We start from the raw sequence: 12551 nt of genomic DNA, 5'->3' as shown, positions 1-12551 counted from the left end.
ATTAATGTGCATACACGATCTAATTTATTGATGCAGCACACGTTCAACACAGGGCTTCGTTGCTGAATCAGTTTCCAATAGGACTACAGAAAACACTACAGCCATCTAGTACAAATACTACTCAGTCAGCTGGTTAACTGCCATTTGACATGTAGGTGCATTGCTTTTATGAGCAGGTTGTCAGGTTTCCAAAACATTTCAGATTCTGTTTCTCCACACCACCAAGTTTCACAGAGCACTGGTCGTAAGAGTACGGTCTGGGTTTGACACAGTGGTGCGTGCGCGTGTCACAGCGCCTGCAGCTGCAGCAGCGGGCCGCGGGATAATACAACTGTGAGCCGACATCCTGAGGACAGCCAGGAATGAAGACAGCCCGGTACACAAGGGAGATGGGCACACAGCTTCGCTGAATCAGGAAAGCCCTGCCAAAGCTGCCCTTCAGATTGGTATCCTGGAGGACAGGAAGGAAGGATGAGAGGAACAGAGCAGTTTTTGACCAGAGCTTCAAAAATGTTTAAAAAGACTAATATTTCAGAATCTATTCTTTGAATTCTTTCTTTTAATTATCCATCCATCCAACCACTATCTATACTTGGTTATCTCTGAAGATCATAAGGAGGCTGGTGAGTATCTATTGCTCTCATCGGGAGAGAGACGGGGCACGACATGGACAGGCTACTCGTCAAACACAGGGCAACACAGAGACACGCAGGATAAAAACACACACACACACACACACACACGCACACACACACACACACTCGCACACTCGCACTTAATAGTTCTTTTAGAGTAACTAAAAAACCGAAGAGTCAGATATTTCGACTATGGGTGGAATCGTGTGTGTGTAACCGCAACACGCTGAAGGACACCTATGGGGAGGACCTTACTGGAAAATGACCCTGGGCTGGAATTCAATCCCAGGACCTTCTGACTGCAATCTGACGGTGATGACAACTGTGCCGCCACCATACAGCCACACTTCAAATACACTTAAAAAATACCTTTGCAAAAAAACAGAAACAGTCTGTTCTCACTCACTCTCGTGTAGCAGTAGCCACTGCATATGGTCGTGTTGACTGCCACACACTGGGTACAGTTTTTCTTCTCCAGCCATATGGTGTGATTCATCAGGGTACAGGTGTAGACGGCTCCAACCATTAACGCAAAAAGCAGAGTCCGTCTCAAAATAAACAGAGGCATGCTAGAAAATGCACATACAGACATAAATGAGCAATCAAGACGCAATCACTCGGAAAATGCAAAGCACGAACATAAAGATAAAACATTTGAAAGACGCAGAGCACTTCATCTGAACAGAATTTCTTTGAAATGCATACAGACCTGTTTGTTTAATCTTGGTGAATTGAGCTATCGTTGTTACCAATGACATGCAGAGAAAAAAAAATTTGTCCCTCTGGATGTGCAATCTTTCATGTCTAGAAAAAATAAAAAATACAAAGTTTTGCACTGCTGTTTTTCTACTTAATGTCATCTAAGCTCTCTAACTCTTCTCTGCTTTTCTCCTCTGTTAAGATTTGAAAATACTGTGTCTGTTCGGCGTCTTTTATACAAACCTTAATCCATCTTGGCTGCCCCACTAAACTTCAGTCTATGATATCCTCCCAGACATTATGTCAGCTGACTGCAGGTGTGTGCATGCTCACATGAATATTCATTTTCACAGGTCACACTATTTGATGCACAGAGGGGAGGAGGTGTCATGCTTATATAAATTTGAGTCCCAGCAGGTTCAGATGGCGGTCAGAAAACTAGTACATGTGCCAGCCAGAAGTGGTCATTGAAACTGTTTACTTGGGTTTCTGGAAACTGAACAAATCCAGATTTTCATAAAAAATGATTTATTTTCTAAACTTATGGCACATTTTAAGTCAATGTTGTTAAAATAAAAGAAAATCAAGCGATAAGACAGTTATAATGAGGAAATAAAACAATCTAAGTTTTTCATCGAGAAGTCAGTCGCAAATTAAATCATTAATATTAAATCTGTTTGTGAAAATCAAGCATCTTTGCTGTTAGTCCCACCTGAGAAAAAGGATGTCGCTGGCTGTCAAACTTATCTAAACAGTTTTAGATAAACTCAAATTATAGCCTGAAAACATTGCTGATGAAACACATGGTTTTTATATATTAAATTTCCTTCAAATTGCTTGTTTTCATAGGTAAATAAGGAAAGAATGGTCAAACAATGAGTAATTTCATGAAAAATGAGCAGTGTAGTTTTAAATGACTGCAGCTGTGTGCATATCTTATGAGGGCTTAATCTTGATTAACGACAATTTTACTGTCAATATGACAAACACTATGGCGAGGAAGTTGATCATGCAACTGTGTGACGCTCTACATTTCCAATGATGGGTCAGAACTATGTAACAAAGCTATCAGATGAATACAATAAACTGGGTCATAAACAGTTTAGCAATTATCTTCCTTGACATACATATGAAGGTTTTTCATAATTTGGGTGACAAGAGGTTTATGAAAAAACCAAACCAGCAATGCACAAAAGCAGCTGTGTATGTCCACAAGCAGCTAGAGTGTGTCAGTGCTATAAGAAAATAAGACATATTAATAACATTTGTTTAGTTACATGTTTTATTGTTTTTGATTTAAAAATGATTGAGAAGCTATTCTATTCTTTCTGGATTAGTAAAGAAAAAAGAGAGAAGAAATCAGGACAAATCTGTCTTGGCGAGAGTGATATCAACAAAGTATATCACTCTTCAATATTGTCCTCCATCCATTAACAAATAATTTAAGGGCGACTGTGGATCTGTGGATAGAGTAGTAATCGGAAGGTTATACCACATGTCGGTATGCCTCTGGGCAAGGTACTTAACCCCAAATTGCCTGTCTGCGTGTCGGTGTATAAATCTGTGAGCGTTTGTGAGTGTGAATGGGTGAACGTGACTCTAGTGTAAAACGCTCTGAGTGGTCAAAATGATTGGAAAAACGCTATTTAAGTTCAGACCATTTAAAATATTTGCCCACATCTAAATGGCTTTCGTATGACAGTCAGTTGTTCTTTCCAGCATTAGCACATTTAGCAGTGCGTACATGAGATTGATTGACAGTGATAAGGCACCTCCCCTGGCTCTGATTGTTTATGGTGTGGACAACTTGACAGTGATGCATTTCTTCAGATGGCAATAGTAGCTCGGGAGATGGGGAAGCTCAATTTTTTTTCACAAATTAGCTGTCATATACTGTCACGGCACAGTAACACCTTTAACAAATATGTAAAAAATAATATATATATATATATATATATATATTTGTAAAGAGGAAAGCATGCATTAAATGTCCGTGAGCTGAGAATCAAACCCAGAGGCCACAGTCCTCTGGGTTTGAGGCCACATTCTCAAACCCACATGCACCTTACACACGTGCACCTTACACCTTACGTAAGGTCTCAGTAAGGTCTCAGTCTCAAACCCACATGCACCTTACACACATAAGGTGCATGCACATAAGGTGCATGCACCTTATGTGCATGCACCTTACTTGTGTAAGGTGTACATGTGTAAGGTGCATGTGGGTTTGAGACTGTGGCTTCAAACAGTGGCCTTACGTGTGTAAGGTGCACTGAGCTACCTGGTGCCCCCAATGTCATGTTAAGAGATAATATAAACAGGGATGTTGACAGAAAAATCATAATATTTTTGATCTTCTACTCAATCTACCTTCATGCCTCTTTCCAAAAACACTTAACATTCACTAGCTGATATCAGGCAGATCTGTTTTGCTTTGTTGCCTGTATTTCTCAGCCATGAGGTCAGACGGTTCCAGAAAGGGCCAGTGGAACTGTGCTGTGAAGGACAGGTCATCTGATTGCCCCCCTGCTCACCCTTTTTGTTTTCTCTTTGTTATCACAGTGACACCTGCAATGGGAGCAGGTTGTTTGGCTCTCTGTTGCAGATCATATGAGTAACTCTACACTCTAAGATAATGCCCTGAAACTGGGTCAGACAGATCAAGGGACACTTTCTGTTTGGTGGAGGCATGCCCTGACCATGTCCTACAGTCAACAAGTTTTCAGGGTAAGGCACAGTATGAGTTTTACTTATTGTTCAGATAGTTCAATTTTGGTCTCTGGTCTCTGATCAAAACCGTCGTCTTTCATATATTTGCTGTGCGTAGGGATAGGCGGCATCAAAAGTAGCAATAAACTAACAATAGAAGGCATATTAATATAAATAACTACCTGAATAAGTAAATGACTTTCGCAGCTCATAAACACCCATAAACTCATTTTCTAATCCAATGTATAAGAAATCTGATGCACGTTATAATTAAGACTGTTTTGTTATGTTTTGTAAAAAAGTTTGATCGAGCTTTTACAAGCTAGTTGCTTAATCTGACCACTAGATGGCAGACAAAACCAATCTCCTGTTTCCTCCTCAACCAGGATGAAAATATATCAAAGATTGATCTTTATGAGTTTAACAAATCAGCACAAGCTTCCTCCTTGGGAAGATGTGGAATGTGAAAGTGTTATGTACTGTAACTATTATTATTATTTTGTTTTTACCTTTATTTATTCACCTTTTAATGATGAGAGCCTTAGAGGAGTATTTGCAAAATATTCTGACCACGTCTTAGAACCGGTTCTGAGGACAGATTGAAGTATTTGTGATATTTTCAAATGAAGGCATTCAGACTGTTACAATTAAACAGTAGAGATTTTTGTGAGCATGTCATTCTGCTTCCTTGATCTTACAGGTAATAGGTGCTTCAAAGTCCTCTTTGCATAATTTAACACAGCTTTGAAATGGATGATACGTTTGAAAGTGTGTGTTTAATGCAAAAAGCTTCGTTCAGTGACAGTGTTTAGTTTATTTGCTGTGGAATATTTCTAGTTTCAACAATTTGCCTCCCTGACAGACCTTCTTACATCTGTTTTGATTACACTGAATTCAATGGGCAGCATCTCACAAAATCACATCAATCAAAAGCACTGTAGAAAAATCAAACGGTTGATCATTTTGAGTATTCCCTTGTTCTTTGCTCACTGAAAACACAAGGACAATCCTTTAAAGGTTGGGAGTGGGAGATATTTCTGGTGCCATTTTTAGGGGACTTTGGCACACCGCAGGAGGAAGAGGGAATAGTTTGACCCAAATCATCACAGATGTCCTTGAAGATAGTCACTTATTAATAACATCAGGAATCTGGAGGCCACCTCTAGTCCTCGTTCCAACTCTCCTCCCTTGCCTGCAAGGCTCCAATCCAGTGTGATGTCCTAAGTTTTATCCTTTTTTGGTCTGCATGCACCTTCACTTGCACTCGCACGTAACCACAAGGCCCCCACAGGGCCTCAAAATCAATCTAGCAGCGCTTAAAATAATCAACCTAGTTGAGGGAGAGGGCTTACCAGTGACATGTACAGTAGAGGAGTATTCCTTCCCTACTTTGACTCTAATCTTATTCTCTATTTTTAATATCTGAATTGCCAGCCTTTTTTTCTCTCTCTCTCTTTTGGCTTTGTTTGATTTGCAGAATCCTTAAAACATATTTCAGAGTCATAGATTTACATCAAATTAACCAGACCTACTGGAGACATTTTCATGTTGTGATCATAGAAGCACAAGTTGAATCAGATGCAGCTCCATGCAAAAATATTTACGGCAATCCATTTACACATTTTGTTATATTACATGCACAAACATTTGTGAGTTTTATTTCTATGTTATGCAATGTGCAGAAGCATAGTTGGTATACAATTGTGGAGCAGGAAGAAAGGGATGGATTGTTGTCTGATGTTCTTCACAACAAAAATGGGAAAATGTAGTTTGCATTTGTCAATAACTACCATTTGCTGCAATTACAGTGGTCAGTCTTTTAGGACATAAATCTACCAGCTTTGCAGACCTGAAGACTGAAAATGCCACAAGTTCTAATATACAGTAAAAAGTTTGTTCTTTATTTGTAAAAATACAAGACATAAGTATGCTTCCACTTGTTGCCATTGTTAAAAGCACTTTCAAGTGATCTGTTGCTGAAATGTGTTATACAAAAAAACTTGACTTGCCTTGATCTAGATCACTTCATTAGTCATGAAGTTTGTCTTCATGGGTTAGTCATGGGTTTGTTTGTCTATCACATAAGATTGCAAAGAAATACACTGACTTGTGATGATAAAACTTCCAAATATTAATTGGGTAATAATACCTACCTCTGCAAGTGACTTTAAGCATGGCTGTAAAATTGCTTATTTACAAAAAAAAAAAAAAAGAAGAATGGAAATAAAAGGTGTACCTTGAACATAATTGGTGACCTCTGCCTCACTGAGATGTGAACCTAAAGCAGCTGGAAAAATGTGATCGATCTCCCAAGACAAGAATAGCATCTTGATGCTGGCCTGTGGTCATCGGTGAGACCGTCTCCTCCTTCCTGGATTGGATAATTAACTGCACCATTCTCTGAGATGCATCAGGCTGGCGATCTTCAAACAATCCCTATTTCAGTCTGTTACAACCTTTAGCTAATGAGCTCTCCTGCCATTTAGGGAGGACACCGAGACGAGAGGACTGGGGAAAAAAACAAACAAAAAAACCCCTACAAAACAAGCCAGGTTAGATCTAAAAGGCAAAGAGATGTCTGGAATCCCACTTTTTGATATTATTTCAACTTATTCTAATGTATGCTGATTTTTAGACAGCGACAGGTTTTAAAAGGTTTGCAAATTTGTCCCAAACCAATGCAGAAGTCAAGGAGGCTGTGCCCGCCCTACATTGAAACTCAAATATAGATGCACGAATTGAGGCCAGCACTGAAATGCTGCATTAAGCGTGTGGGAGAAATCCTTCTGTTTTATTCATTGCAAGATGTTGGACTGTGTAAACTGTTCTCAAATAGAACAGACAGTAACTGTGCGAGTGGTAAGTGCTTTGCATAAATAAAATTTTCATTAGTATTGAAAAGAAATGTTTATATTAATCTGACAGATGGAATAAACCGTCATTTAGTACGCTGTTTTGTCTTTTTTAATTTTTTTACACAAATATCCTCCTAATTTTTTTTTTTTTTTTTTACTTGTTTTCTTTTGCCATGGCTGTCAGAGGAGGAGTAAAGTAATTACAACCTGTCTCTGACTCACACTGGCCGAAAGCCCAACATGGAGGGTTTGCAGAGGACTACAAATAGAGAAGAAGAAGCAGGAAAACACGACAAACAAGAAACAGACAAATGTTAGAGATGATAACGAAGGAGCAACATAATTAAAAAAAATAAATAAATCCTAAGACGGAATGGTGGAGAGGGATTGTGGTGTGTGTGACAGATAGATGGAGGAGAGGAGAGGCTGGATGAAAGGATGAGGGGCGAGCAGGTTGGCAGAGGGAGAAGAGGAGGGTGAGCTTCCGATGAAAGGAAGTGGGAGACATTCCAATAAAACACATAGTGAGTGAGTGCATCTGTGTATGCTTTCAGTCCCTCCTTTGTGAGCAACAGTGTGGCAAGGGAGTGCAATAATCACAACCCCAGTAGCATTGTATTACTGAGTACCAAGATTAAAGTTGCTCAGTGTATAAATCTAAGTTAGGTCTACAGTGAGCCGTTATACCATTATTACGACAGCGTAGATAAACTAAGGCCAATAAACTAGAAAAGTATGAGACGAGAATTCATGTACATTGGAGTGTGCTCTAGTTAGAACGTAAATATTAAGATAAATCAGTTACTTTTTGAAGTTTGGAATACAATTTTGATTTCCATCTCGTAGGTTAGGGTGAAATGTGCAAATAGAAGCAAAAGGAATGAAGCTAAAACTGACAGAGTCTGGAGAGAAAGGGGGGGGAAAACCCCCCAAAGTGACACTGTGATTGAAGGACAGCCAGAGCTCTGAGCTCTCTGTCTAGATGGCTCCCGGCCTTGAAGGCTGCCAGCGCCGAATGGCACATTTGGCAGCTGTATGTTTGCTTGGATTTCTCAGAGCTGTAATGCATCTTGCTTTAAACCCGTCCACTTTACTACCTTTTTGTTATTTAGCGGCCTAATTTGGCTGACCTCCTCGTTTTCCTCTGACCATCAGTCCATAATGTAACTCTGGAGTCTCCCTCAGTTTTGCTGCACTTGTTGAGGTGAAGGTGAGTGTTTAACGCAGCAAATAGGATGAGTCACAGTGATGATGCACATTTAAACATATTGGTTAGATCACATATTTTTTGGATTTGCTCTTTAACATAAAAAAACACTATTCACAGTATATTATATGACTGTTGAAACATCAGCAAAAAAACAAAATGTAAGTGTTATTCGTTAAAGTGTGCAACACAAATAAAGGGGATGTGAATAGTTAGTGTGATGGTCTTGGCTACTTTCCTGCTTCAAGACTTGGACAACATGCAGTAATTAATAGAACCATGAATGCTGATCTCCACCAGAAAATCCCGAAGGAGAATGTCCATCAGTTTTGGCCAAAGCACACTTGGGATTTGATACAAAGCATATCAACAAGTCCTTTTTTAAATAGATCAACGAAACCAAAATGAAGTTTGAAGTGGTCAAGTCAAAGTTTTTACTAAAATCAGATGGCGAAGGTGTAGCAGAGGGACCTTAAACAGACCATTAATCATTGAAAACTACATTTTGTATTTACCATAGTCATCTGGAACCCTACTCAGACTAGTTTAGATAGAGCTTTTAACCAGCATTATTTTTGGACAGTGGGAGAAAGCTGAAGCGCTGAGACAGAACAAAGACATGAACATAAAGAACGAGCAAATGCTGCACAAAAAAAAAAGCCTGTTGAGATTTGAACCTAAGACTGTCTGACTTTCAGGCAAATATGTCAACATTATTACAGAAGATGATTGATAAGTGTGGTGCCAGAAATATATATATATATATATATATTTATATATATATATATATATATATATATATATTTTTTTTTTTTTTTTTTTAATATCTCAACTCCAAATAACTCTCAAATAAAAACAATATCATGCCTAATAACACTGGCATTAACAGACAACTGAATTTCACCTTTAGTAAATCATACAGTTTTAAAAACTGATTATCTTTACTAACTTTACAACCATGTTTTTTTTTGTGAAAACATGAATTTTGAACTTAGCTAGCAACAGATGTGCTAATAACTTATTAGAAAACATTCAAATATTATATTAAGTGAAATAAAATGCAATATTCTAATAAACATTAACATGCCATCTCTCTATTTCCTGTTTCATCTTGTGGTGGAGATCCAGTGTGGTCTAATTAGGTTGTTGTATATTTCCAGCAGCATGAAAATGATGCATGTAAGCCAATGCATTCTGCTCTCTCCTCTAAATAAACTCACTGGGTCAGAGTTTTTGACCCAATGTTTGAATAAAATGGTTCAACATTTGCCCCAAAAGCTGAAAACCAAGTATTTGGGTTCAAGAAATAGCTTCTCCATTTTTACAATGTACTCTGCTTCAGATTTGATATGAGACTTTCTTTTTTTTTTTTTTTTTTTTTGGTTTGCAAACATGTCAGTCAATACTTGAACTCATCCATCCATCCATCCATCCATCCATCCATCCATCCATCCATCCATCCATCCATCCATCCATCCATCCATCCATCCATCCATCCATCCATCCAGAAATAAGTATAAAAACTACCCGAGCTGCACGATGGTGCACTTGTTGGCACTGTGCAGTTGCATAAAGAAGATCTTGGGTTTGAATCCCAGCCTGGTGTCTTGCTGAATGGAGTTTGTATGTTCTCCTTGTGCATGCAACGAATTTCTCTGGATACTCTGGCTCTTCTTTCACAGACTAGAAGCATGAATGCAATTGTAATTGGACTCTCTAGATTGTGTATAAGTGTGTGCATAGCAGGGATGAAGAGCTCAAGAACATGTACGAATAATCATGAAATAACCCAGTGAATAATATATATAATAATATCACAATATGATATGCATACTTCAGGGCAACAATGGCGAAATACACAATAAAGCAATATTCAAATTGTTTCTGTTTATTCTTAGCTAATTTAACTTGCTTTTGTCTAAAATTTTCTGTTGTCAAGCTGAATTTTCTCTGCTTAGACAACCTGCAGTAATGCGAGCTTTTTCAGTCTTACTGCAGTTGTTTGTTCACAGGAACACGAAAATGGCCTTGAATCCCTAACTAAACAAAAAGCCAACCACATTTCTTTTGTCATCCCAAGGTTTCTTGCAGCCTTTCAGGTGATATTTTCCCTCATCCCTCCTGTTCTGACCCGAGCTGTCAAACCGCACAGCCGTCTTCTTCGCGCAGCTGTATTTTTCAGCAAATACAAGTGGCCACATATCTGAAGGTCTCTTGTGAATAACTGCGGAGAAAGGCTGTGAGAAACCTAGACAAAAAGGCAAAACTGTAAAGTGTGACAGAATGTTCGCGACTGTGGGCCAGAGTCAGCGCGTACCTGAAGACTGCTAAAACAGAAAAGTAATATGAATTGGTAGCTTCTGCATGAAACTGAGCAAAGAAACCGACTTTCCCACTCACATGCACACAGACAGAGACACACAGGGAGAACAACACAGAGGCAAATAGAAACCCAGTATTTAGTTCCTGCGTCACTACAGTGGCCATCTGTCAGCATGAAGGCCTTGCGTATGGATCGACTGAATTAAAACTCACACAAGGAGATGCCACGCTGCGTCTAGATACAATAATTGTTCAATTCACCAAAGAAGTCTCTCACCCCGCTGACCTTTTCTGTGTTGCAACTTGGTTGGATTAATTTAAAACATAAAGCACCGGATAATCTGGCGGTCTGGACAGTTCTTTGTCGTATCCCTTCGTCTGTTTCTCTCTTCTCCTTGTTTTTTTTTTTTGTCTCTCTCTCCATCTCCATCTCTACCCACGTGAAACTGTCTGTTTGTCTGAATCTGCCAAAGGCTGATGTCATTGTCCACCAGTGTGCTTCCATGTGTGGGATGAAATGAATGCCGAGGTATAATCCCACGGTTTAATCCCGACCACTCCTGCACCAACAGGACAGCCCAAGAAACAATCATGACAGGGGAGAGGCAGGTTTTTATTTTTGGGGGGGCGGAGGGGTGGTAAAATATGGAGAAGAAGTATGGAAGGTTTCTGTGGAGAATATTTCTTGTTGCCTTTATGAGACTTTTTTTTTTTTTTTTTTTTTTTTAAAAGGCTCATTTTACTCAAAAATGCCCCCTCCTGCTGGGCAGAGAGTGAGATGGAGGGAAAGAGGGAAAGAGACCGAGAGATTAAAGATTATTTATTTCTCATGGGTGGGAGACAGCGAGGGAGAGAGAGTGAGTGAGTGGGAGGGAGGGCGGCAGTCAGAAGCACGCAAACTAATTTTCACCGATGAGCAGACAGTCGTGCCAGAGTGGGAGCTGCGCTCAGTTCACCTCTCCGACGCTGCAGGTCTATTAACAAAGAGACCTTATTAGTAACATCTCTTTTTATTCTGCGAGCACTTGTTACCACGGCGGACCAGAGTTTCCTTTTGGGGATAAAGAGACTGCAGACCTGCACTTCTCCTAAGCAGCGACAACTTTAGGTAAGCCAATGCATCGAAGTTGAAATCTGTTTAATTTTTTAATTTTTTTTTTTTTTTTTTTTTTTTTTTTTTGCATGGCCTGTTTGCAAAAACAGTAAGGAATCAAAACAAAACAAAACATTAAGTAAAAAATGTTAAAAAAAAAAGCAAACGATCCAGGATCAAGAGATTTTTTTTCTGGAGAGCTGCTCAACCAGCACACGTAAAACAGGTGCAGTGTAAATCTCCAAATGAAAACAACTGGAAAGTGCCAGTAGTTTGATATTTCTATTATTAACCCAATGTGAAATCACAGTCAATACAGCATGACAGTTGCTTCAGCTGTTGTTTTTTTTTTTGTTTTGTTTTGTTTTTTTGGCTGTTGCAAAGTGTTAAAAGCCTGACAGATGACTGTCCATATTTGGGGTATTTGGCATTTTACTGTTAGGAATCCTGCTGCTCTTGCATTTCTCTCTTAAGGAATCTCAACAATAGTCTCTTTCTCTGGCCAGACTGAGCCTTTGTTGTGGTACTTACATTCATTCACTTATCTATTCTTCAGATGTTCTTCACTTTTAAAAGCACGTTATAGTAGATCCATTTGTAGGGTTACGTAATAATTTCACTTCAAGGCGTCTTTTCTGGAAAAGTGTATTTATTTAATTCAGTTCAAATAAGAAACTCATAAGTTATACATTTACATAAAATTACTTATTTCCAATTTTTATTTATATCATTGCAGATAATAGCGGCTTACAATTAACAAAAACCAGGAAATCTACTTAAAAAAAAAAAACAACTTAATTACATGATAGATTAAAATTATATTTGTACTTGAAATTTCTTATGGTCTACAGACAGAGTTACCCTCCACAAGGTGTGCAAAACTCTTCACAGAGTGCTGCATCCAAACATAATAATGCAAAGTTAAGTGGAAGGAAAAAATGTGGTCGAAAACAAAGTGCTCATGCAATAGGAATAACAGCAGTCTGGAGAGGATTATATGGCAAACCTGACTCAAATGTTTGAAGGTAACT

The 12551-nt window shown here is 38.8% G+C and overlaps 1 protein-coding gene across 1 annotated transcript; it reads right to left on the bottom strand.

Moving 5' to 3' along the window:
- Positions 1-166: 166 nt before the first annotated feature.
- Positions 167-1227, bottom strand: LOC106925136 (follitropin subunit beta-like). Its single transcript, XM_014999252.2, has 2 exons — positions 1042-1227; positions 167-451 (listed from the first exon to the last, which is right to left on the bottom strand). Exons 1-2 carry the CDS (start codon positions 1225-1227, stop codon positions 167-169), a joined length of 471 nt encoding a protein of 156 aa, XP_014854738.1.
- Between the last annotated feature and the right edge of the window lie 11324 nt (positions 1228-12551).

Source organism: Poecilia mexicana, unplaced genomic scaffold, assembly GCF_051168715.1.
Source record: "Poecilia mexicana isolate PSO_F unplaced genomic scaffold, ASM5116871v1 scaffold_7, whole genome shotgun sequence".
Taxonomy (NCBI): domain Eukaryota; kingdom Metazoa; phylum Chordata; class Actinopteri; order Cyprinodontiformes; family Poeciliidae; genus Poecilia; species Poecilia mexicana.
The sequence above is the reverse complement of the archived record's forward strand: the minus strand, read 5'-3'. Positions and strand labels throughout refer to the sequence as shown.

Excerpts from the sequence above, each read along its gene's own strand:
- LOC106925136 (XM_014999252.2), bottom strand. The coding sequence starts at position 1,227 with ATGTCTGTATGTGCATTTTCTAGCATGCCTCTGTTTATTTTGAGACGG. Across the intron at positions 452-1,041 it reads GTGGCTACTGCTACACGAGA|GATACCAATCTGAAGGGCAG; the intron begins GTGAGTGAGAAC and ends CCTGTCCTCCAG.